The sequence below is a fragment of the Anabas testudineus genome, chromosome 16 (genome assembly GCF_900324465.2).
Source record: "Anabas testudineus chromosome 16, fAnaTes1.2, whole genome shotgun sequence".
NCBI classification, from domain to species: Eukaryota; Metazoa; Chordata; class Actinopteri; order Anabantiformes; family Anabantidae; genus Anabas; species Anabas testudineus.
Window position 1 is genome coordinate 1,904,584 of NC_046625.1, and position 26,964 is coordinate 1,931,547.

The window sequence follows — 26,964 nt, forward strand, 5'->3', positions numbered from 1 at the left end:
AGAGAAAGAAAGATGCAAGGATTTCTGCGACAAAGTTATAACCTTAAACCTACTTCATTATTTTCATGACATGCTGATGCTTAAAGAAGCAGAAATAACTATTAACCACAAACTTCTCAATGTCCGTCTGTAATAATGTGGCTCTATACCCAAATTAAAAGACCTTCTTATTTTAATAAGGGCAGTGATTCTTGAGAAAACTAATAATGTCTCAGAATTTTAGGAAATTGTTAAAAACAACATGTGAGACTGAAAAGAGAATCTCAATCCCTCAAAGCCAACTTGGAACACTTTTAAACAGGTCCTATAAATTAGTCTCTGCTGCTCTGTCTAGTTTTTACACTGACAATACGGTGTATCATTTATTTAAAATTAGTAAATCTTTGGAAATATCACAATAAAACCTTTTCATCAAAACAATTTTAAATTTGAATAAAATCACTGAATCACATAAAACTAATGACATTCAAAGAAATGATGTGGAACTGTACGCAGTGATTAGAACTATGTTTGACTTTATTCTGGTAGAAGCGTAAATATGAAAATATTTGAAAAAGAAACGTTCAGTCAAATGCAGATTAGTGTCTGGAACTAACAACTGGATCACATGAAATGTACCTTCTGTGACTGAGACTAGTTCAGACTTCTGGGTGTTCCCTACTTTGCAATCTGCAACAGCTTCCTTTTTGGAGTTACACAAATTGTAAGAGTAATTTTCTTGCAAGTATGAGTTGTTCTAAAATAGTTGTTTTTTAAATAGTGACCTGTGCATCATCATCACCATCATCATAGACTTTGTTAGTTTTTGAAAACAATCTACACTTTTGAAATCCAAATTCAAACCTAGAACTTTTTTTCCTGAATGACTATTTTTAAAGACTCTTTTGAATCTTTTAAAGGAAAAATGAAAATTAGGCCTAAAACAGAATGACCTTTGACCTGATGGTGAAAACGTGCCAGCTATGACATGTCTACAAAACATTCCACTTAGTCTGCAGCAGAAAAACACTCCCCATCAAACCAGGCAGAGATGTTCCATTAGTTCCCCAAACTTTATTCCCATTTATACATTTCCAAAATTTCCCAGCTTGCAAACTTAAAATGTTATGACATCTAAAACTTTGACCTTAACCTCTGATCTGAATTCTGCTGCTGCTGGACTATCACTTCTCCTTTTCCCTGTCATCTTTCTTTTTCTTTTTCTTCTTCTTTCGACCATCTGGTGAACGGGAATCCCTGCAAAGATCAAAAGAGCCAATATAATCTTCAAAGAAACTAAAGTACATTTTCTTAAAACCCAAGCACATTTTAATGAATATGATTTTACAAAGACTTTTTTAGAATCTGCGTCCTTCTATACTATTTGAGATTAAATAGTGCGGAAACATACATTAATAAATTGATTATATAAATATGAAACTCATCATAAACAACATTATATAATAAAATATTTAAGTCTTTTCTAACCGTTCTCTCTTCTTTTTCTTCTTCTTGTTTTCTCTGTCTTGACTTCGATCTCGGCTACGATGGCGTCTGCTGTTGGAGTGGCGAGACTCTGAAGATGCTGACCTCCTTTCATCCAGTCGACGTCTGGCAGACAAATAGCAGAAATTAAAAAACAGAATGATCTTTCAGGAAACTCATCATCAGGAGATCAGAAGTTACGCAATTTCTTATACCTGTGGGACACGTGTTCAGATCTCCTTGACTCCTCCTGGTTCTCTTCCTCTTCCTGTCGCCACTGTCTGGCAAGCTCATCTGAATGAACATTTATCACCTCTCTGATCACCTGCAGATTGATCACAGTGATATCAGATATTCAATTAGTTTCTCAATGTTTAACAAAATAGAAAAGAGAAGTATTCACGACACATATCACAGTCAGCTCACATTTTTACTTAGACATGCAAATAATTTATTTGAGGCATTAAAGAAATTTCACCCACACTTTTCTGATCGCCTTTCATCTTCAAAACTCATGAATATGCAGTGAAAAACAGAGTTATAAAAGGTCTGACAGAACTGTGCAGTAACAAAAGATAAACTCTGAGGATTTGTTTTTTCTGTCCAACCTCACCTCTAATTTCATTTGAACTCCAAAGGGAGAAATGTCAGACTCCTCTAATAACAGAACAGCTGCATACATGAGCAACATTACCCTGTGGATCACTCATACCTCAGTGTATGACTTCTTAGTGATGTGAACATTCTTGGCACGATAAGACTGACGCCGCCTCTTGTAGTCCCTCATCTCTGCCATCAGCTCCAGGTGAGTCTTGGGTTCATTCTGTTCTTCATCTGTACACAAAAACAAAAACACAAACACTCTAACTTGATGTCTTTCAGAGAGAGGGAGAAACCAAAGTTATCAATATTTATTCATCAAACTAAAAGTATTTTTCTGCAGCATGTCATGTTTGGTGTTTAGTGTATTTGTGATGATTCAGGAGTCTTACCCTTTTGGAGTTTGGAAACCAAATCTACATAAAGATCATCATTGGAGGCAGCTTCCTTCTGCTGATTGAGGACGCCAACCACATGATCGTACAGAGCCAATCGATCAGCGACTGTAAGGTCACACACAGCTCGCTTGTGGTTCTGGGGAACGTCAAGAGCCTGACCCGAGTACTGACCTGATGGAGGATCACAGAGGCTTTAAAACAGAGGACTGTGGTAGACAAATACGACAGCCTTTATGTCCAAATGAGCTTACAAATATATGGTGACCTTTTGCACCTGGCATAGTGAGTGAAGAGCAAGAGAACAATTGTTCAGAAATCAAAAATTCACAAGAGAATCTGATAAAGATGGTCATCATGTTTCCCAGCCCTTTAGCTTCACTGGTTTGTTTATAATTTACATCCCTGGTATCAGTTTCTTTCAGCTGCTGTCATCTGAAATATGGATCATTTCTAAGATCTTTCCCTTACTCAGCTACGCTAAGTATCTATTGCACATCTCTTTTGTTATCATCTTTTTTGTAATCACTCTAATTAGGGAAAATCGTAAGTGAATATGACTGTCAACTGTAATTATTTTAGCAGTGAAACTCATAAAAAGAAGTGAAATTGTTTTTTTTCTTTATAATCTTTTATAACACATTACTCAGTGTCAAGTCTGAAAGTATGGACAGGATTTTCCCTAACACGTAAAGAGAAAAGTGTGTGGAAGTCCCACTTATGGTTTGAAAGGATATTATATTAAAGGATACTGCTTGTAATCAGGCAAGCCTGAACCAGAGAAGCAGAACTTTCTGGAGCTCAGCTCCACTCTAATACTCACCCTGTCACTGCAAACAGAACACACAAATATGATATTAAAAATGTCATTCCCAAAAATAGAAAACAACTAATGAGCGTCATTTTTTAGCTTTTAAACATGAGAATAATAATAATAGAGGCAGACGTGTTTTGAGATAGTTTAAGGTTGGGTACATGATAACCCTCTAGTGACATCTAGTGGTTTGTTATTACAAATCCATTGTTCTTGGCTTTGAAATTAGACTGCCTTTGCTTCTAATGAAACAATGTCATGTCTGGTTGGATTACATCAAATATGTAAAATATGAAAAATATACAACAACAACAAAATGAGCTGATACCTTGCCAGAAGACTCCTTCCATCTTCATTAGTGGTGCAGCAGACCTTGCTTGCATGATCACTTGATGCTGGGTAGATTTATCTGCATGAAGAAACATGGTTACAAGTTAAAAACATACAATATATGTTTTAATGGGAGAACTGACTGCAATGGATGTCAAGACATAGGCAGTTTGTTATATTAAAATCTTCATCATTCCTTCCCATCTTCCTCTTTTAAAAAGCTTAATCAACAGCAGTTACCAAAAGATGTTTATTTCCACGTTGATCATAGTTCAACTTTAAGGGTTCATTCTGAATATCAATTGTCACAACAGTGGTTACATTTTTACTCACCCATTGTAAAGCTTCTAACGCTGTTGTTTTCATAACACACAGAGGGGTCGTACATCTCTGCCTGTAAAAGAGTAGTAAAACTTCACTGAGCTTGTCTGAACACAAATGTCTGAAGCAGACGGGATATTACATAAACTTTACCCAGTCAGCTGAGCACTAAGCACAAGCTACATGTGTTGAACATGTGCGACACCAGAAAATGTCTGAACCTGATAAATATCTAAAGGATGTTACTCTGGAACATCGCTACTTTTGTTTTTATCAGACTACAGCCATGATAACGTATATTACCTGCTCCTCCGTGGAGTAACCCAGCTTTCTAAGGCTGCAGGAAGCTTTGTGTTTCTCCATACTCCGGACTGGGACTCTGTGGTTGGGGTCGTAGGGACACTTCTCCATTTCTTCCTGAGAAAACACCAACAACATTACACGTACATCAGCTTATATGATAACAATATACGGACAGGGCAAACTAATTTGAGCTAACGTTAAATGTGAAATATTTGACTTTCTGGCTTAACTCTAGAGTAGTTAGTAAGACTCTAACCACAGCTGACCAGTTTAACGTTACATTAGCTGCTAACTAGGTAGCGGTTAAGGTTTAGGTTCAGATTCTGTTTAGCTGGACGTCAACTTCATATGCACATATACATAAAAGTGATAAAACTAACCGTGTTTAATTATCTGCACTATAATCAAAGTTACTATTTTTGTGACCAAAGACAGTATGTGTAAACGTAACATTAAAGGCTAAAGGTTAATCTACCTTAAATACCAAGCTAGCTAGTCAGCTAGCTAACATTAACTGTTAGCTTACCTGGTTGGGCTTGTAGTCCAGCGACCATCCCAGGGTCTCAAATATCTCATTTAGCTGTTTTTTACATTTTTCAGTGAACTCTGTCAGCTCCCGCAGTCGGTCCAATCGATCAGGAACAGTTTCTGCTTGCAACCCTGACATTGTGGCTTTTAAAATACGATTTTAACCAGATAGCATCAGTATTTAGATTTTCCTGCACCCGCCGCCGCCATATTGAGATGCGTGATGACGTGTGATGGGGCGTTGACGGACGATACGTGATGCTTCTTCTTTAAACGTGATTGGCGGCTGGCAGCCAGCTCAGGAAGCACTACCGCCACCTACCGAGCAGGAGCTGTGTTCATGAGCTACATAATTAATATTTATATGACACCAAGAAGTTTCTCTAATGAACAGGTTAATTTGTTTTAGTTCAGTGCAGCTAAATATGTTCTGTCCTTCATCCATGTATGTTCTAGTAGCACCTCGGATGTCTATTTATTTTGTGAGGTGAGTGAAAACATAATAGGTTGGCGTAAAAGAGAATATTATATTTTACATATTATGTTATGTATGTAAAGAAAAAAATCAGGTAAGCGAATCATATTTCTTCATTGTGTCAGTTGTTTTTATTAGAAAATAGATAAACAGCATGCCAAATACACAAAATTAACATATATACAATACTGACATGGCAAAAATAGCTTAGTGCAGAGTGCAGTGAAAGTCAGTGAAGTTCATGTCGGGTACAGCTGGTCTTCGTGCAGCAACTCAGGATCCAGAAGATCATCTGTGTAAACGTCCCCTGTTCTGAGAAGGGTAAAGAGAGCAACCATCTGTTTCCACCACCTTTATGAGCATCATTGTATTGGTGTGGATCATACTGCAGAATTACAATGAACTAGAAATACCATAGAAACAGTTGCAGTATTGAGAATAAGTAATCATTCCTGCTGTACTTACAGAACCTCTACGGTGTCTTCAATAGCAACCTCCTCCACCACCTCGACTCCAACGACTAGATTCCTCCTCACTACATCAAGCAAACAGAAGTATTGTGAGGCTCCGATCTGCCGTCACCAATAGCAGACAGGAAATATAAATTTATGCCATTGGTGAGTACACCTGTTCCCCTGGGGGCCAGTGAGACAAAAAAGGCAAAAAAGGAAATCCTCATATTGCATCTGTAGCACATAAGGGCCAGACTCAAGATGCAGACACATCCAGTGTACTATGATTTCAAACGGCCTACAGCTTTTTTCATCAGACTGAAAAAGCTGTGTGTATAGTATGAGTGTTATGATTAATTATAATGAATAGAATGTTTGTCTCTGTCTAAAACTGAGAATCCTGCTGTCTTATATGAGGAAACACCAGGTGAATACTCACCTCCGAAGCAGATGTATGGAGATCCAGGCCAGCAGTGACCCACATGTTCTGGTTCTCTATCCCCAAAAACACACACACATGACTGAGTCTGCCTCTCTGGACCGTCCCAGTAACAGCCAGTGAAATGCTGTGCTACATTTCCCTCATCAGCCTGAATCACAGTTGCTGGCTGCTGAGAGGAGAGGACACCAGGACTTCTCCCAGCCAGGCCAGAGCTGCTGGGGATCCCTGAGTGGGTGGGGGGTTCGGAGGTGGACTGCTGGGCTTCCACAGCCTGACTGATAACGTCATGGCAACCTGCAGGTAAGATATATGTGAGGTAATGTGGATATTCAGCAGCTCGGGTCAGTCTGGACACACTACGCATCGTCTCATTTTTATTTTAGAAAATAAAGCACTGAGTTTTCTGATGCCACCCGAATGTGCCTGAATGGTAAATGTTGGGGTTGGCTTATAGTCGAACGTCACTGCTGAATCATATGCCTGAGCCATCTGTTTCCTTTACCTGCTGATAAGACCTGCTGGGTTTGGACCAAAATACAGTAATATGTCATCAGCATGTAGTGGCATCGCGCCTACATAGACACACAACAGGCATGCACACAGAGAGCAGGGAGTGCAACAAGAACAAGCATTGATGGATGGATGTTAAGTCAAAGCTAATTGTTTTGGTGTAGAGACTGATACTGCAAATGAACCAAACCACCAAACACCACAAACCAGTCTGATCAGTCTGTAACTGCTAAGATGACTAAAGTCCAGTGTGATAATTTATTCATATTCAATTTATACAGTGTTTTAATTGAATTCTTGTATTTTTTCACCTATGACAAAGGAAAATATATAAATATTTATATTTGTAATCTGTAACATACATTCAGAACACAGAAATATGGTATATCATTCTCTACATGCATTAAATATAACTTTATCTCTTCATTGTCATCTGAAAACAGTGGGTCCTACTCTTTCATTAATATCCTGTACCTTGATTCATGTTTTTCTGCTGGTTGGATAATACTGGCTGATTTATTTTGTCTTTTTTTCCTATGTTGTGTAATAGCAGCTATTTTCAGCTTTTTCTGATGCAACAATTTAATTTAACAAGGTGAATATGAACCAATTAAAATCTATTTGTTCTTGTCTTAAACCCACCTGTAGTGTAGCAGCAAACAGATGGATTCTCTCGCGCCTCCTCTCCCTCTTCCTCCTGGAGGCTCAGAATACCTGAAGCCAGGCTCCCTGAATGTTGAGGATGGAAACATGGAGGAGGTCTGGGTGACCAGATCCAACAGCCATGATTCAGTCTGTACATGATTCCAGCCTGAGTTCGATCTTCAGTGATCTCCACAAGTGAGTGTGGTCAAGTGTTTCCCTCTTGATTTAGCCTCACAGCCTCCGAGTGGGTTTCTCCAGAGCTGGACCCAGCAGGTATGTGTCCCTCCAGAACAAGCTGATTGGGCAGCTTGTGTCAGTGACTGACGTCAGGTTTTCCATTAAAGGATCATACCAAAGTTTTACATGTATTAAAAAATTTCAATTAAAAGTTAGTTTTCAGACCAAGCTCAGCTGATATATGAACTCAGATACCGAGATACTGTACTGACCACTAAATATTAGACTGTATAAGTTCAGCAATATAATGTTCAGGCTCAGTTGTCAGATAAATCTAGTATTTCTGCAGGTATCCTCCTTAGAGATATACAGCTCCAAGTTCAGTTACTGGTCCTACAACCTGTCCAGTGTTTGTTCTTGTTGTTTGTTGCCTGTTGTTCTTTTCTCTCTCCTCTTTCCACTCACCCTAATAGTCAAGGCAGATGGCCGTCCCCTCTGTTGTGATTTGGCGCTTTATAAATAAAATTGAATTGTATAATTATTTCCTCTAAAGACACCACAACAGCAAAGCAGCCCCAAATCATGACGGTACCCCCACCTACAGTACTGCTCTTCTTACATTTCATTTTATGCCATAGATAGTGCTGCCAACAATTCAACCATTGTTTCATCAGTCCACAAATCTTCCTTCCTGAGCTGGAGCACATGAAATCTGTTCAAGTAACTGTAAATGTGAGAGCATGATATGAGCTTGAGTAGGGACAGACTGGGGGGCCGAGACGTTTTGAGGGATAAATAACACGATTCAATGGTTTCCTGAACAGGAAACCATTGAATCGTGCCCTCAACTTGAAAAAGACAAGTTCTCTTGAGTTAAAACTCCAGGGATCAGGTGTATTTTGTATGCTTACGTTCATATTTGGCCCTTTACAACACTTTGTTAGTCACAGTTTCTAATTATTACACTAACAGGATGTTCAGTTTTACAGCCAGTGCTTGAATGTGGTTGGTCACTAGAGGTCATGTGGTCGCTCCCGTCCAATCAGAGTGCAGCTTAGTGCAGCACAGAGGAAACATTGAAGTGCGGTTCAAAGGTTCCTGTTTGTTCCTGTTTCCTTTCTACCTGCTTCGACATCAGCTCTGGAACATTAATGTCTGAGCCTTAATGTCGAGATCCTTCAGGGTCATTAACAGTGCTTAAGAACCTCTGTTTGTCCGTTGTTGGGACGTGTTCGTGTTCACCGACACACCCTGAAGGTTGAAACAGGAAGCGGGGCTCAGAGATGGCTTATCCGGGCTACGGAGCAGGGTACGGCGGAGCCCCGGGTGGAGTCCCCGGTGGAGTCCAGGTAAGGGCCGCAGGTGGAGCCGAGGGAGGCGGACAGCAGCGGGACATGTGCAGCAAAGGTCCCGGAGGAGAAAAAGTACTGACGAGTTCGTCCAAACTGAGCTCGACTGAAGTTTAGATCTGTTGGAAATAAGAAAAGATGTTTCAGAGAATCAACCAGCTTCAAGTGATTCAGCAGCTTCCTTATAAATATTAGGAACTGAGTACGTTACACAACATACTTGAACTACTTTTACTTTAATATTTGCTCATTTACACCTTAATAATTAATGAGCTGCTCCTTTGATAGATAGATAGATAGATAGATAGATAGATAGACAGATAGATAGATAGACAGACAGACAGACAGATAGATAGATAGATAGATAGATAGACAGATAGATAGATAGATAGATAGATAGACAGATAGATTCAAGATTCAAGATTCAAAAAACTTTCAATCCCAGAGGGAAATTGTTTTGCCTCATCACCATTGTTCTCAAAACAGACAGAAAGAAAAGGAACCACAACCAGGAAAGATCCAACACCAACATAAATACACAAACATAAATACACAATAACATCAATACTGAAAAAGTCAATATATATACAGAATATGTAAAATAGAAAATAGATAAATGAAATTGGGTCACAAGTATATGACAGTTTCACTTCCCCAACCCCTTACAGAGGGGGGAGGAATTGTACAGATTGATTGCCACAGGTAGAAAGGATCTCCTGTGGCGCTCTGTGGAGCATTTAATGTTAATAAGTCTCTGGCTGAACGTGCTCCTCTGTCCAGCCAACACACTGTGCAGTGGGTGGGAGGGGTTGTCCAAGATTGAGAGGAGTTTGGACAGCATCCTCCTCTCAGCCACAACATGTAGAGGGTCCAGCTCCACCCCCAGAACAGAGCCAGCCCTCCTAATCAGCTTGTTTAGTCTGTTAGTGTCTGCCACCTTCATGTTGCTGCCCCAGCAGACCACAGCATAGAAGATGACACTGGCCACTACAGACTCATAAAACATCCGCAGCATGGTGCTGCAGACGTTGAAGGACCTGAGTCTCCTCAGGAAGTACATCCGGCTCTGAGCCTTTCTGTACAATGCTGATGAGTTTTTGGTCCAGTCCAGTTTGTTGTCCAAGTACACTCCCAGGTATTTGTACTCAGATACAGCCTCCACCTCCTCCCCCTGTATAGAGAAAGGGATGACAGGACTCCCAGATTTCCTGAAGTCCATCACCAGCTCCTTTGTTTTATTGATGTTCAGTTGCAGATGGTTGAGTCCACACCAGTCAACAAAACTGTCCACCACTCCACGGTACTCTGTGACATCTCCACCCCTAATACATCCTACAGCTGCAGAGTCATCAGAGAACTTCTGAAGATGACAGGACTCTGAGTTGTACCTGAAGTCTGAGGTGTACAGGGTGAAGAGGAATGGAGACAGAACTGTCCCCTGTGGAGCAGCTGTGCTACAGACCACAGTGTCAGACACACAGTTCAGCAGGCGGACGTACTGTGGGTGGTTAGTGAGGTAGTCCATGATCCAGGAAATCAGGGGAGTGTTGACCTGCATGTTTTTTAATTTCTCTCCCAGCAGTGCAGGCCGGATGGTGTTGAATGCACTGGAGAAATCAAAAAACATGATCCTCACTAAGCCCCCAGGCTTGTCCAGGTGGGTGTAGGTGCGATGTAGAAGGTGTATGATGGCGTCATCCACTCCAATATGGGGTTGATAAGCAAACTGGAGGGGGTCAAGTGAGGGTTTGACCAGAGGTCGGAGGGACTCCAGGATCAGCCTCTCAAAAGCCTTCATGATTTGTGATGTCAGAGCCACTGGTCTGAAGTCATTGAGGACTCTGGGACGTGGCGTCTTATTCACTGGAACCAGGCACGACTTTTTCCACCCTAGAGGAACTCTCTCCAGTTGTAGGCTGAGATTGAAGATGTGTTGGAGAACAACACATAGCTGAGGAGCACAGGCTTTCAGCACCCTTGGGCTGACTCCATCAGGACCTGCAGCCTTTGTGGGGTGAAGCCTGTGCAGCTCTCTTCTCACTCTTCTCTATCTAGATAGATACTTTATTGATCCCCAAGGGGAAATTTCGGTGTTGCAGCAGCCATTACACACAAAAACATTGAACATTGAGTAACATAATCTACACAACAATACACGAGACACAGTACAAGAATAACACACAGTAATACCAACAAAACACACAGTAGGACTTGAATGTAAAGTGACTTAGTTACACATTGTTAAACCATCAGCGTGGACACTGACTCTCTGTCAGGGAGTCATTGTACAGGCTGATGGCTGTTGGCACAAATGACTTCCTGAACCGTTCCTTGTCACAGCGGAGCTGGAGAAGTCTCTGATGACTTATCTGCTGCTTATTGTGCAGATTCACGTTCATTAAACGAAGTATAATTAACAAAAACACTGATATAACAACAGCTGCTACGTTACTATTGTGTTATTATAGAATAAAATAAAGTAGGTTTAAGTCTGGAGAGTCAGTCATCATTCAGTGCAAATCAATAAATTCAACCCAGTAATATCAAATGTAAATGAAAGGGATGAATTTACTGTTGTCCCAGTTTTCCTCACTGCAGTTCTGATACTTCACTGTAGGTAAAACTTCACTTCTTCCACCTCTGGATCTCTGACAGCTGAGACTCTTCACATCAGTAAAACTAGTGTTCAGATCTTTGGAGTAGTACTAATACTATGTTTTCTTATGCAGACATTTACTTAGAGCGGGTTTAGCTTTTGCAGGGACTTTACCTTTAGAATATCCAGCTCATATACAAATAGTGAGGTGACTGAATCTACTTATTAGTCTCAATGAGTTATTGGACCAGACAGAGACTGTGGAGTTTGTCCCTCATTCCTTCCACTGAACGTTCAACAGGCCATTAAAAGATTTCTTATCTTTCAACGCCCACTATGAATATGAGGCACAGTTAAAGAAAGAAAGAACGAAAACCTTTATTAGGTCCACAGTGGATAAGTTGCATTGTTACAACAGTAGAAGTACAGTTAGAATATCAAAAAGGCCATTTTCCAGTGAGCATTACACTTACACTAAACTGGCACAGTAGAAACTAAAATCCAATGATTGCAACTGCACATGTGGAACACATATAAAAACCTGTGTCCGTGTTGTTCACATGAACCAGATGTGGAGCTGGAAGGAGGCCGGTAGAGCTTTGAGACAGTTAAATCATTCAGAATCACAACATTTCTCTGTGAATGGTGTAGTTGGAACATAAAACAGCATAAAACTGAAATACAAACAAAGTCAACTGAAACCACTGATGTTTATTGTTCATTTACAGTAGAACGTCCATTTAAACTCTTTGTCTGGAAAACTCCTGTGTAAACTCTTTTAGAGGAAGGGAGTGGTTACACACACACACACACACACACACACACACACACACACACACACACACACTAGACAATCAGCTCAGTCCTGTCTGTGGCCAATAAACAGATAGTCAGCACAGGGAACTATGTAAAGCATGCAGGCAGCTGGCAGAGATTATACAGGAATGAAGTGAACTTTTGTAATGATGCAACATTTATGAGGTTTGATTGAGAAAAAGGTAACTGAGTCAAATGCTGCACAGAAACAGCCTGAGACACACACAGCCTGTATTGACTCACTGTTTCCTAACAGGAGAATGTGATCAGTGTAGTAAACTCACTTTATTAAAACATTAAAGTCTTTGGATCTTTATCAGGTGGTGACACGATGAAACCGGATGGTTTTCTCTGTCTGGTTTTTTATCACTGACAAAAATCAGTTGTGCCACAACTTTACATGTCTGGACTGGCATGACATTACTGTGTGTCATGTCTGTGTCTACGCTCATGGGAATATGGTGTAAATGCTGTAGCTCCTTTAAGGTCCATATAAACTTAAAGTCATGATAAATTTGGATTTGTTTATTATTTTTGCTTTGTCACACATGGAACAGGCATTTGATGCTAATTTATCACATTTTATATAAGAAAAAATAAATTGATTCAAAAACAATTGATGAAAGTCATCTTAGTATCGGTCCTACTCATGTTCGTGGATTCTTTTATTTACAGGAGTTGAATAAAATTAACCAGCAATAATGGATAATATTAATAAACCAACTAACTAACACTTTCACACCTCTGTCTCTGTTTCTCTGCAGCAGGATCCTCTCTATGGATATTTTTCAGCTATAGCTGGACAGGTAACACACCTGCACAAACGCTGAAGAAACAATTCACTGTGGCATCATCATGTTTGATGAACCATCAAACCACAGTAGACCACCAGGTCCAGTAATGCTGGACCTTTGTGCAGCAGCTGATCATTGTCTCACTCTGTCTGTTGTTTTCTTTTCTCAACTCGTGACAGGACGGACAGATCTCACCAGACGAGCTGCAGCGCTGCCTCACACAGTCCGGCATGTCTGGCTCGTACCAACGTAAGAAGGCCACACGGTTTTACCATATATCCACCTAAAACCCAAATATGTTGAGGTTTAAACCGAATTTTCATATAATGCTTATACACAGCCTGTGTTAATAATTCTATTTACATCTTTGTTTTTTGAGTTGATTACAATTCTGTGTGGTCACACAGCAAGTAAGGATTAGAAAATTATGCCACCATCAAAGCTGAATAATAAGAATACTGTATCCTGATAATCATATTAAACATTTGAATTCATAACTTTAGTCTGACACTGATGTAGTGGAATGAGACACTGTGTTCATGAGGGTTTAATATGCTCCAGTCATTCAGAACAAACTGTGTCTGGTCAGTGTAAGATTCACCAGTCACAGTTACGTTTAGTAGCAGTGTTTTTTCTGGCAGAAGTCTAGAGAGGATTTCTGAGGAGTCATACCAACAAAAAAGATGATCTGAAAACGCACTGATGTGTTTATTCATGTATATGGTGTTTTGAGTGAGGACACTCGTGTCTGTGCTCACAGTCTCTGTTTCTCTTCTACAGCCTTCAGCCTGGACACCTGCAGGCTGATGATCAACATGTTGGATGTATCCTTCCCTCAGACACACACGATTAACAGATTAAGACATATGATGGAAGTTAGTTATTTTGAAATAGGATGATGAAACTGCTGCATCACTTCCTGATTTCTTTTAAATCCACTGCTTTGTGGTTATGTTTATGCCCCCGTCAGTCATGAAACTGATTAACAGCTTTTACTCTTCTAGTTCCCATTCAGACTCAGGAGCATAAGTGAGATCCAGGGAGGGTGTTGATTCATGTTCTGTATGTATGTAAGTGATGGGTAACGGGTTCGACTGGGAAAACCAGGTCAGGTCACCATTCAGGCATTTTCTGGACTTTGTAGTTGGGACATTGCAGATTAAAGTCCAGATTATATCCGGGTCGTCTGACTCAAACATTTGCGTTCTCACTTGTGCTCAGCTGGGTGATGTCTGGATATGTTATCCTTGACTGACTGTGACAGAGAGACATGTCTGGTACCATGGGCTTTCAAGAGTTCAAGGAGCTGTGTCAGGTTCTGAACGGCTGGAAGACCACCTTCATGTCCTTTGACCGGGACCGCAGCGGGGCTGTAGAGGGCCAAGAGCTGCAGCAGGCCATCACCACTATGGGTACAGTTAACTAACACAACTTATTCACTTGCAGCTTGATCTAAACCTGAATTTCTAATATCTAAATATAGTGGTTTAATATCCTTACACAGACTGCCAAGGTTTGTAGAGGAAGAAAGTTATTATCTAGTGCATGAGAATCTCTGAAATTATATTTATTTGATCATGTGAACTGTGCAGGTTACAATCTGAGCCCTCAGGCCATGAACTGCATCATGAAGCGCTACAGTGTGAACAACAGGATCCCCTTCGATGAGTTTGTGAGCTGTTGTGTAAGACTCCGTGCTCTGACCGGTGAGTGGGCCGAGCAAGAACTCAAACTGACATTTAATGTAAACTTGTTATCTGATTATGTTGGCTCCTCTCTAGCTCACCTCGTCCATTAGGACTGTGAGTTTCGTCCACTTCTGCATCATCTTCGGAGTGAAACACTTGTTTTGCTCAAGTTAAAGACAAGATGTGGCCGATTACTGAGGCGGTAGAGCCACAGAGAGGTTCATGTTGTCATCACGAGGCTGAAGCATTCACTCATTACTGTGTTCCAATAATTAAGTGAGTGAGTCAGTGGTGAAAGTGTTTCAATGTGTGTTTCAGATCAGTTCCGAAGGAGGGACACAAGCCAAACTGGAAACGCCTCATTTCAATATGATGACGTAAGTTGAGTGTGGATGATGTTTGATGTCAGCAGCTACACTGAAGAACATCATGCAGGAATTTCGGAGAGATGTTTTAATGGCGAATGTTCACAGTTTGTTTGTTCAGTTTTTCATGCAGCATCAAATGATGTATTCTTTAGAAGAAGACTGCTCTGTGTTTGAAGATCAACGGTTGCACACTAACAACGAATCTCTTTCTCTCTCTGTAGTTTATCCAGGTCACCATGAGCGTATGAAGAGGAAAACGGAAGTGACGAGTGAACCATTTTAAACCTTCTCATATCAAATCATTAACCTCATGTCATTTGTATTTTTTCACTAATGTTTTACTTGTATTGTTGTATAAACACAGTTAAAATGCCACTGGCACATTCCATTTCAACAGGAACATGAAACAGCTTATATATGTAGAATATATATATTAATCTACTTAAAAAGGGGCAAACCCTGAAGGATATGAATACCACTCATACACTTATAGCTTTTTACTGAGAATACTAGAATAATAATATTAGCCCACTAGATCATATTATCATGTATGACGTCAATAAACATGGTGACCACGTACACGACTCTTCTTTTATTAGGTTTGATTCCCTTTTAAAATCTTTCCTAGACCACAGAACATTACAGTCCAGTGTGTTTGTCACAGACGGTGGACATAAACTAACCACATTGTGTGTTTTAAGTTTTCAAACTCGTGACTGTTTATCTTAATAGTCATTTAAATGCATCTCTGCTGAAACTTCCTCTCTGCTGTTTCAATCATTAAATCATTATTAAACATCACCAACCCTGCACTCCCTCCTCTACAGTGGGTTTCACACTGATGCAGGTGTCGGATGCACGTCTATAGAATAAATAGTAAAATGTGTGTGATGCCATGTTGTTATAGCTAGTATGATTTCTTCTATTCTCTCTAGCCATTAGTACAACTGTGATTTGGTTTTTGATCAGTGGCTACTGATGCACATGTATCCTGTTCCATCTTTATGGAGACAATCTATTTTCTTAGTTTATCTTAAGCGTAATCACAGTCTGCAGTATTATTATTGTAGTTTTACAATCTGCAGTCTACAGTATTATGAGTGAGCAAAAACATGACAAGCTTAATGAATTTTATTAAAAAAAGATCCAGTGAAGGCCTAAGAATAGCAAAGACAATGTTTTGAATATATACCAACAGACTTAAACATTAGCTGCAAAATAAAAATATGTCTGGCACATTTTCAGCCCTTGACTCACATTCATTCATTCACATTCGCAAGCAGTGATCTGTAACAAACATGTTACAAGAGCAAAAGGAACAAAGTCCAAAAGAACTTTACCGTAAGAGTCAAGTCAAGAAGCTTTATTGTCATTCCAACCACATATAGCTGAAGCAGTAAATAGTGAAATGAGACAACGTTTCTCCAGAACCATGGTTCTACATAATACAGTAACAAGACAGAACATGGAGCTGAGAACTGCTAAGTTGTCCTAGCCACATAAAGTGCATCCTGTCCAACCTAGTGCAAACAGTGCAAGAACACAAAGAGAAAGTGCAGACAGACGTCTGAAGACAGTGCTAAACACAAAAACAGCAGCAACCAGTAGCTGAAATGTACAATGCACATCTGATGTACTGTAAAAAGAGTGGGTGTAAATGTTTTAATAGCTTCATAAACCTGGGAACAGGTTTGTGGGTGGGTGGAGTTGGGAGGAATCAGGTAAGAGATACTGGAGGGACATCTAGTGTCTGAATGGAGATTGTTAGAGAACAATGTCCTGAGGTAGTGAGGCTGCTCAGCTGCTCAGCTGCTCAGCTGCAGCATGTTGTAAAGGTAACAAACCTCCAAATCCTCCAGAGGGCGACACAGGAACAACATGTTCTTCACAACAGAGAACTTGAATCACATATTTTCAGTTTCCATTTAGTTTTAGCAGAAAGAGAAGATAAATAATTACTGTAACATCAATTTTCAAATGAAGTAAGGGACATGTTCCCTTTTCACAGTTCACAGTACTTGAAATAAAAATAAAAGAAGCCATTTAAACATGATTTGACAAGAACGATAAACATGAAGCTAAACTCTGGACAGACAGAAAAGTCTTAAGCTCTGATTTAAATATGTGGAGCAGACCTCAGGTGTCTAGAACTGAATGCTGCATTTCCATCTTCTATCCTTCAGTATTTCAATAAAAAACCTGATACCTCTGTGTCTTTGAGGTGCTCAGCAGCATTTTCAAAGTGTTTTAATAATCTCAGTTTATGTCTGAAAGTCATAGACGTGTCAGTTAATACATAATAAATATTATAAGTACATGTGGTTGTCTAATGGACTTTTAGTTTGCTACCTCGCGACTTTAACCTTTCAGTTGACCTCTGAACTCTTTAGTTGTCTTGTCACATCAGTGGGTAGCTGGCTTGACTGGCAATACCACAGTGGTTATCACAGTCACGTGCGATCCGGATGTATCCCTTCTCCCCCCAGTGCTCGCCCCAGCTGCCAGCAAAGAAAAGAAGGAGGAGAATATGTCACACGTTGCGTTTTATCGACGATCATTCCTGTGATATTCGAACAGTTGGTGTTTCCCACCTGTTCTTGACAATCCAGTACTTCTCTCCCTTTGCAGTCTCTCCGTAGCCCACTAACAGCATGGCGTGACTCTGCTGGTTTTCATCACACTCTGGGTTGTAGTAAATACCTGCACACGAGACGAGGAGACAGTGACTCGTGTTGAGTTTAAGGAATCTGTTGCACTTTAATTGTTCTGTGTGAAGCTGTTTGACGTGGGTTCAATTTCTCCACTTGGAGCCACGTTGTGTTGTTTAAATTAGCTGTAACAGGATGATGTTTCACACAACCTCGAACCTTTCTGAACAACCATCAGCTCATTTGTTCAGTCTTTGTTCAGACTTTAGTGGTTTGTTGCACATTTGTAGAACACTCCTCACCAGACACACTCCTCTTAATCAGTCAATGAATTCATTAATTAATTGGCTACAGTCACCAACTTCAATCAGAACAAACAACTTCAGCCTTTTTTAATCTGTTAAACTTTCTGTTAGAACTGTTAAGACACCATCTGATAGAAATTGGTTCTTCATCTGTAAAAGTTGCTTTGACTGATTTGATTTAAAAAATACAGCTGTGACATCAAGACAACAAATCAATAGACGGCAAACATGAGGACACATCAGTGTCTCTAAACCAGTCAGACTGTGGAGCAGGACACTGACCAGTCTTGTAGAAATCGAACGTTTTGTCACCAACGTTGAGGACCACAGACAGAGGACCCACATCATTCAGGGCTTCAGCCAGTGCGTCTTCATCCCCCTTTGGAATCATCTTAAAGCCTTTGCACTGAGCTGCAACAGCTGATGGTTTGAAGCGACACTTCTGCTTCTGTGAAGATAAGACACAGCACAGACTTTGGCTTGAGTTGACCTTTGGTGTCCTGATCCCTCTGTGTGTGCAGTCGTGGACTTGAATGGTTTGGTTCAGCTAAAATCTTCGGTGAATTGTCGAAATCGTATTAGAAACATGGGACTAGACGATGTGTCACCATTGTAGGTTTATTTTATGACACCTTGCCTCTCCTCACTTCCCACCAACACACCTTTCCAACGTATGGATAGTCTTCTTCAGAGTTCAAGCCTCCATTGTCTGTCACATATTTATAGGCAAGACCCATGTATCCTCCATCACAGCCTTTGTCTAGGACACAGTCGACCAGGTTCTGAGGACTCAGCTCCAGCAGCTGACCCGTCTTCCTGGCCAGCTGACCCTCAAGAGCCCCTGCAGCACTGAACGCCCAACAGGAGCCACAGTTCCCCTGCAGGATGAGAAGCGCAGTCAGATGGCTTCAGTTTAGTTGAGTTAGGACTGTGAGATGGAGTACTGTACATTTGATGCCTGTAACATGCATCAGTAGATTTGAAATGACCTGGCTTCTGACTCCAGTAACGATGCCGTCCTCTCGGTAGTCAACAGATTTGGGCAGCGAGTCAGATTTATTGTTTTTTTCTGAGCTCTGATTAAAGACAGAGACAAACAGTTAGAGTAACGTTGCATCACATTTCAAGTTTTCACACTTTTGTGCATTTGCTCTGGGTTTTTAAACCAGGAGCGTTTCATTTCAAACTACATAAGGACGTCCTCTCTGCTCTTCGGTCAACATCCTGTGTAGTTGTCTAATGCATGTTTCTTTCTTGGTCATTATTATTATTACACCACTTTCATAGTCATCGTGACCAAAGGTCTGAGAGGCAGAGCTCACTCTCACGTTTTCACATTTGTCTGTGATTCATCCTGCAGCAGGTTTTGAGTGCGCAAATTAAAATCTACATATAATCTTATGCCCTCAAATCATGTAATTCACAGCACTTGGTCCTGTGCTCAGTTTCTAAACAGGAGGACCGCACCAGAGTTAACTAGATGATTCGTTTCGAGATTTCCCCTTTCAGGGCACTCTGGACAGGGTTGTTTTGGTGCAAACCCGGATGTGATTACTGTGTTCACACCAGATGAAACAAACTGCAGCAAGAGGGAAAACTAATTTGAGTTTGATTTAAACAGACTGAAAGTGTGAGAGGACTCTAACACTCCCTGTATAACAATCAGCAGAGTTTAAATCAACACTAAACTAAACCAGGTCTTGAGCATGAAAGTCTAACAACTAACTCAGTGTTAACTCACTGTGCAGATGATGTCCTTCATGCTCCGTTCATGCAGTTTCTGTGTTGAGTTGTGGTTGAAGGTCGTTTGATCTTTATAATAACCAAATTTCGCCTGTAACAGAAACACATTTACATTTAATCATTTTACAGACGCTTATATCCAAAGCGACTTACAAGTAGGATGCAAAGGTAGGCAGGGTAAGCGTGAGGAGGTCTTTCCTAAGGACCCCTACTGGTGGTAGGTCAATCTTTTTTAAAATTTAATTAAAAAAAAAAATGTAAATCTTGCCTATCTGTTATTAGTGGTACATGCAGTGAACGTCAGGACATGGATGTATTTTGGTGTCGTGCACAGTAGCACAGCAGTTTGACAGTAGTCAATAGTCACGTCCAAGCCACCACTGACTCAGTCAATCAATCACAAATGTCTATGACCTGATTATCAGATACAAAAAAAGATGTGTGTAAATCGTACCTTCATCCTTGCTGTTCTGTCATAGTTAGCCAACGTCTTGGCCATTTCCTCCATGATCTGATTGGGGAGAGGTAGATTTTATGACATGCTCTAGTTTTTGTCATTAGACTGATGGACAGAAATTGCATTTTACATTTAAAGTAAACATACACTGCACTAAAATGTGCAACAAATGAAGGACTCTAAATACTTTCTGAATTTATTCAAATCAATTCAAGTTTATTTTTAGAGCTCCAAATCACAGCTGAGTCATCTCAAGGCATTTTAAATAATAAGATTAGAACCTCATAAATTCATACAGAGAACCCAACAGTCCCCCTTGACTCCCTTTAAACGGAAGAAACCTCCAGTAAAAACCTGAAGCGACAGTAATTCTATGTATAAAGTAATAGAAATCTTACCAGCTCTCTTGACATTAAGTTGCACTCAGCCATCACTTCAGTCAAATCACCCAAGATCTGAGTGGATAGAGTGAGATTTTATAATATGATATATTTCTGTGCATGAACTGGGTTTGTTCTGTTACAATGACGACACCACACACAGGACTGTACTCTTATAGTTCCCAGCACAAGTTACCACTGACTTAGGTAAAAATCTATCTATTAAATATTAGACACAAAAGTAGTGAGCAAATGTAAAAATCCTACTTCATTTTGAGACATCCTGCCCGACTCCATTTTCACAGTCATTATCTCCATGATCTGGACGGAGAGAACTAGAATTTATTTCATGTTCTACTGTACAGCACTAGAATCAGCATCAATTAAAAGGAATGAAGGTGCTGATTTTATATAATAACACAGTGATATAATGTCTAGTGTTAATCTGAGCTTTTCTAAGTTACTTGGACACGAGTAGAGCCAATTAATTGTGTGACTGAATGGAGATCACTGAAAATAAATGATCATATTAATCAATTATTAGAGTTACTCTCTAAAGTCGGCACAAAGAAACCATCCTCCCCCAGAAAAAAATGTCTGAACACTGACCAACAATTATTAGATAGAATAGAAATGAACAAATGTAAAAATCATACAAGTTGTTTTGACATCCTGTTGTACTCAATCATCTTCTCAGCCAATACCGCCAAGATCTGAATGGAGAGAGTTTGATTTTATGTTTAAGAACAAGAAACTCAGTAATAATGTGTAATAGCTGAGATTTACAATGTGCACAAAGAAACTTTTCCTTTCACCAGACAGAGGGGAAACTCAGCCACTCGATATCAAAGTGATAAGTAAATGAATAAATCCTACATGTTCTCTAGCTGTTGTGTTGTAATCTTCCAGCGTCTCAGCTGTGTCCAGCAAGATCTGAATAGAAAGAGTTAGTTTGACATCATGTCTCAGGTTTTAATTAAATGTTAAATTCTTATCATATATAAAAGTAATGGACAGATGTAAAAATCATACATACAAGTCACTTCCTGCTCCCCTGTTGACTGCATCGATTGTATCAGACAATTCTTTTAAGATCTAGATGGAGAGAGTTGAAATAATGTCTCAGGACAAAGTGAAGAATTCTATGTGACCACATTTCTGTAAAACGTGTCCAGGGGTGAATCTACCTGGCGAATCACTCACATAGTCGATGAAATAATTATTAGATGTAAAAATAATAAAGACTTAAGAAAAACATACTTGAGTTTTTATCATGTTGTCAGACTCCAACATCAACTCCACCATCATGTCCATGATCTGAATGAGGGGCGATAGAGTTTATATTAGGTTTCACCACTGAGCACAGCCGTGAATCTCACTGAATCTTTAAAAATGAAGATGACGTCGTAACGAAACATGACGTGAACAATGGTGTAAAACTCTGCACGTGCAGTGGTGACAAGTGCAAGTTGTCCAATGTGGAAATGTGTGGGAGAACCTTTTCTCTTTCTCTGTCCAGTCAATCAATCAAAGCTGCTTATAAAATAATTATTACATGTAAATATAAAATGAATGAGCAGGTGTAAAGATCTTACGCTGTCTCTCGCCCTCTGGTTGTACTCAATCATTATGTCAGACATTTCTTCCGAGATCTGGACGGAAAGAGTTAAATGTTAAATCATGTTTTACTGAGCTCAGCAGTGGAGTTAGTGTCAATTTAAAATTCAATATTAGATTTACAAAATATTTAATGCAGTTACATGGCAGGCACATCTACAGGTGATGAACAGAGATTTAAATTAGAGGCAGAGAAATGTTTAACAGATATTAATGTTTGTGCATTATGTAAAAATTATACTTCGTTTCTTCTTTTGTGCTCAGCTATCATCTCAATCACTTCCGGAAGGACCTGCATTGGGAGAATTAGATTTCATGTTTTAGATTTTAGACAACCAAGCAAGTTACAGCAACAAAGTGTGATTCAATCTATGTTTGTGTGTTGACATTAACTCTGCATCGTTTACGAGAGATTAGTGTCATGAGTCATCAGATAATATAGAAGTGCTGCAGCTTTTCAATTCTCTTTCACCAGAACAGAGGAAAAAAGGTCTAAATCAATTTCTACTAAAGTATGAAAGTCTGCGTGCCTCAGTGTCCGGTGTCCCCATGTCTCCTCTGTGGTTCATCCCCAGTTTGTAGGAGTGTTTGCCCTGTTCTGCCTCCTGGTTGTGGATTTCAATTATACGCATATTCTGCTCCCAGATGGTCCTCCAGTAGACCTCTTCAACCTAAAATATACAACTCTGCTTTATTTAGATAGCTGTATTTTTTCAAAGGATGCAAGTGGCTGTGTGCCGCTCTAGTTTGGAGTGTGAACAGAAAGTTGCTCTTTAAGTACAGAAAACTGTAAAAAGCAGATGAAGCATGGAGGTTTTGTCTTGAGAACCTTCTCTGATGTTTAGATGAAGGGAAGCAGAGATTAGACGAGCAGTACATCGTGTTTAATGTTATATTGTATAAACTACTGTTGCCAAAAGTCTCTGTAGTATTACTGTGCTACTGTGAAAGAACATGTCTGTTAAATGTGTTTTTTTTTTTAGCACCCACATCTTCGTATTTTTTTCCATAGCTGATCTTCCACTCTTTCCACTTGGCATCGAGGGAAACTTCATCCAGACAGAAACTCAGCTCTGCAGCCACCAACAGCATCACACAGACACACAGCAACATCCTGAAGCAGCGACAACACAGAAATGGAAACATGCTATTCTCATATTATCTGTTCAGTATAAACTGGATCTGAAAGGATCATGGATAATAGTCCCAGATAACATGAAGCGTCAGTGATGGTGGATGCCATGTTCCATGATGGTGTCCAATTCATTTTATTGATAGCTGAGTGCATGTGCAGTGGCAAGAAAAACTTTATGAACCTTTTGAAATCTCATGATTTTCCGCATGAATTGGTCATAAAATGTGCTCCATCTAAGTCACAACATCAGAAAAACAGTCTGCTGAAAATAATAGTACACAAACATTATATCTTTTCATGGAACATAACATGTAAACTTTCACAGTACTGGGTGGAAAAGTAAGTGAACCTTTGGACTTAATAACTGGTTGACCCTTCTTTGGCAGCAATAACCTTAACCAAACTGGAATTCACTTTTCCATCAATGACAACAATCCGTCCAGGCCCTGAGGCAATAAAGCAGTCCCAAACCATGATGCTCCCTCCTCCATGTTTTACAGTGGGGATGAGGTTTTGATGTTGGTGTGCTGTGCCTTTTTTTCTCCACACATAGTGTTGTGTGTTTTTTCCAAACAACTCAATTTTGGTTTCATCTGTCCACAGAATATTTTGCCAGTAGTGCTGTGGAACATCCAGGTGCTCTTTGCAAACTTCAAACGTGCTGCAATATTTTTTTTGGACAGCAATGGCTTCCTCCGTGGTGTCCTCCCATGTACTGCATTCTTGTTTAGTGTTTTCCTTATTGTAGATGTGTCAACAAAAATGTTAGCATGTGCCAGAGATTTCTGTAAGTCTTTAGCTGACACTCTAGGATGCTTCTTTACCTCATTCAGCATTCTGCACTGTGCTCTTGCAGTCATCTTTACAGGACGACCACACCTAGGGAGAGTAGCAACAGTACTGAACTTTCTCCATTTGTAGACAGTCTGTCTTACGGTGGACACATGAACATCAAGGCTTTTGGAGATACTTTTGTAACCCTTTCCAGCTTCATGCAAGTCAACAATTCTTGATCGTAGGTCTTCTGAGAGCTCTTTTCTGCGAGGCATGGTTCACATCAGGCAGTGCTTCTTGAAACCAGTAAACCCAAGACTGGTGTGTGTGTTTAAAGGGCAGGACAGCTTTCAGCAACACATCCAATATCATCGCACTGATTGGACTCAAGGTGGGTTCACATACTGTTTCCACCCAGCACTGTGAATGTTTACATGTTATGTTAGATAAAAAGTAGTATTATGTAGTATTATTTTAAACAGACTTAGTTTTTCTATTGTTGTGAATTAGATGAAGATCAGAGCACATTTTATGACAAATTAATGCAGAAAACCATGAAATTCCAGAAGGTTCACAAAGTTTTTCTTGCCACAGTAGCCAAAAAGTCCCTCAGACACCTATTATATCGCTGAACTTAATTTGTCAGATTGTACTGATAGAATTCTTCATACTGATGCTGTGTGGCAGCTACAGGTACAGTTCATTATTAACACCAAGCTGCTTTTATTCCAACAGATACAAAAAAAAATGTATCCAGGTCCCTGTCACTTATTCTCCTTTTTAAAACATGAAATCTTTCAAAATATCTGTTCATCACTGATTAATTAAATAGATTTTACCTTGAAGTCCTGAAGTCTAACAGACTTTGCATGAAGTCCTCTGACTTGACAGAAGGTTTTTGTTTAGTTGTGCAACTCACGGCAACTTGTTTCTAGTAATTCAGGTGTTATTTATATAAAGAATAACTTTCGAAATCACTCAGGGGGAGTGGTTCAAATTAGGAATGTTTGCCACCACATGAAAGTGATTGGCACATGTGAAGAAGGGAACTGAAAGTTGCTGTCTCAGAGTTACAATATTTAAAAAGGGATTTACCTACAGGTCATGTGCTTAAACCCTTTTTTGACACACATATCATGTCCTGTAGTATTTAATATCACGTCCTATCCATGAATAAACACTGTCCATAAAATACATTTCAGATTTCAGTGTGTGGGTCAGTTATGGATAAAGTGGTTTTATCATGTTACAAACAGCATGAGATATATATTCACTGAACGACAAGTCAAATGAATGGGACGGACTGAAAGCAAAAGAGAAACACCAGGAATACCCGTGCTGCACCACCTGGCAGCTTTCAGGAAACCAAGAGCGTTTGGCTTTATCAGAAACCAAACAGTGACATCATCTGTAATAATTTTCAACAAACAAACAAAAATAATAAGATAAATAAATGAAATGTAAGGATGTTTGTTAAGAGAAAACTGTGTAACAGCTAATCATATAGTCACACTCTGCAAAGACAAAAACTGTGAAGATATAAATCAAAGTCAGTTTTCATTAATACACTGACAGAAAAGTCCAGTTTGATGTTTTCAATAAATAGAACTTTGTCTGTTCTTTGCCATAATATAAAAAAAACAAAGTTTTAACAGGACTTAACTTAACATTAATAGTGACTAGAACACAGATAGAGTGGATCTGTTAACGGCACAAACACCTGACATTCAATGAACAAGGTGCTTTAGGAGCGACAGTCTGTCTTTTATCTTTTCCATGACGGCCACTTTGTGAACTCCATGTTTGATCATCAGTCAGTTTCAATTTCACGGCAAGCGCTGATGAAGTCGCTGCTTTGTTTTATTCAACGCTTTCTTTGAAATCCACTGCTGTGGTTGTGTTCACGCTGATGTCAGTCATAATCACACACCACAGAAACATTTCCTCACCACTTGCAGACCATAGGTTTAAATACACACACTGCTGGAGTTTTTGTTGTCACCTGATCACATTTTGTGTCACTTTCATTGCCACACACTGTAGAACAGGTGATTCCAAAACCACAAAGAGTCCAGAGCACTCTATGTGTGCCAGAGAAAATAAATCATGTTAAAAGATCTTGATAATAAAACCAGAACATGTTCAGAACCAGAACCTCAGCAGCCAGAGGGTGAAATTAGCAGAATAGATGCCCCCACCACTTTTAAATTGTTTGTGTGGGAGCAGTTTGAACTGGAGGAAACAATAAAGGGCTTCAAAGTGACAGACAAGACAAAAACATTATGTAAGCGCTGTAAGAAAATGTCGATGTACCGTGACACAAACAGAGAGGAGCTAGTGACAGAACCCACTACTGGACTGGGCTTAAGTGTTGTTCTGTTATTTAGGATGAAACTCAGTAAGAAGAACTAAGAGGCACTTTAAACTGCTCGTTATTATTTAGAATTTTGTAACTTTCCTTTAAAGAAAATATGACTGAAAAGTTCTGTCAGCATCATCTCTCCTGTGAGTGTACAGTATCTTCACCCCTGATTGTAAGTGTATGGTTAATGATTTAAAGGAACACTGACCACTTTTGGTCTGACATTGCAGATGCATCATGTTCTCGGGTTGTTCAGCCATCAGATTTTTGTAAATGTAACATCTCAAGAACAAATTCTTGAACTTTGGCACAGTTGTTCACTTGAACTAATTCAGTTTTTATGGTCAAAACTCAAAGGTCAACATCCCTGTGACCTCAAGTACGTCTATTCATGTGAACATGATATCAGAGGAAGACATTTCTCCAAATTTGGCACAAAATCCACTTGAACTTGTAGGTCAAGGTCACTGTGACCT

At 39.7% G+C, this 26,964-nt stretch overlaps 3 protein-coding genes and 1 long non-coding RNA gene across 4 annotated transcripts; 1 reads left to right on the forward strand and 3 right to left on the reverse strand.

The window, feature by feature from the left end:
• Window positions 1-498: 498 nt before the first annotated feature.
• snrnp48 (small nuclear ribonucleoprotein 48 (U11/U12)) lies at window positions 499-4,980 on the reverse strand. Its single transcript, XM_026369874.1, has 9 exons — window positions 4,754-4,980; window positions 4,228-4,341; window positions 3,937-3,997; window positions 3,602-3,682; window positions 2,457-2,633; window positions 2,177-2,298; window positions 1,680-1,789; window positions 1,468-1,590; window positions 499-1,236 (listed from the first exon to the last, which is right to left on the reverse strand). Exons 1-9 carry the CDS (start codon window positions 4,892-4,894, stop codon window positions 1,164-1,166), a joined length of 1,002 nt encoding a protein of 333 aa, XP_026225659.1. The 5' UTR covers window positions 4,895-4,980; the 3' UTR covers window positions 499-1,163.
• A 3,528-nt stretch (window positions 4,981-8,508) lies between these two features.
• Window positions 8,509-15,868, forward strand: sri (sorcin). Its single transcript, XM_026372992.2, has 8 exons — window positions 8,509-8,805; window positions 12,982-13,023; window positions 13,191-13,260; window positions 13,792-13,835; window positions 14,276-14,423; window positions 14,604-14,717; window positions 15,018-15,076; window positions 15,289-15,868. Exons 1-8 carry the CDS (start codon window positions 8,740-8,742, stop codon window positions 15,313-15,315), a joined length of 570 nt encoding a protein of 189 aa, XP_026228777.1. The 5' UTR covers window positions 8,509-8,739; the 3' UTR covers window positions 15,316-15,868.
• An 813-nt stretch (window positions 15,869-16,681) lies between these two features.
• Window positions 16,682-21,527, reverse strand: LOC113171123 (cathepsin L1-like). The gene is made up of 11 exons (XM_026373506.1): window positions 21,477-21,527; window positions 21,257-21,313; window positions 20,868-20,921; window positions 20,619-20,675; window positions 20,218-20,274; window positions 19,762-19,854; window positions 19,010-19,096; window positions 18,683-18,898; window positions 18,303-18,468; window positions 17,659-17,767; window positions 16,682-17,565 (listed from the first exon to the last, which is right to left on the reverse strand). Exons 2-11 carry the CDS (start codon window positions 21,287-21,289, stop codon window positions 17,466-17,468), a joined length of 972 nt encoding a protein of 323 aa, XP_026229291.1. The 5' UTR covers window positions 21,290-21,313; window positions 21,477-21,527; the 3' UTR covers window positions 16,682-17,465.
• Window positions 21,528-21,643: 116 nt separating this feature from the next.
• Window positions 21,644-22,248, reverse strand: LOC113171124. Its single transcript, XR_003299676.1, has 3 exons — window positions 22,196-22,248; window positions 21,861-21,917; window positions 21,644-21,695 (listed from the first exon to the last, which is right to left on the reverse strand). It is a non-coding gene; the product is annotated as an uncharacterized LOC113171124 (long non-coding RNA).
• Between the last annotated feature and the right edge of the window lie 4,716 nt (window positions 22,249-26,964).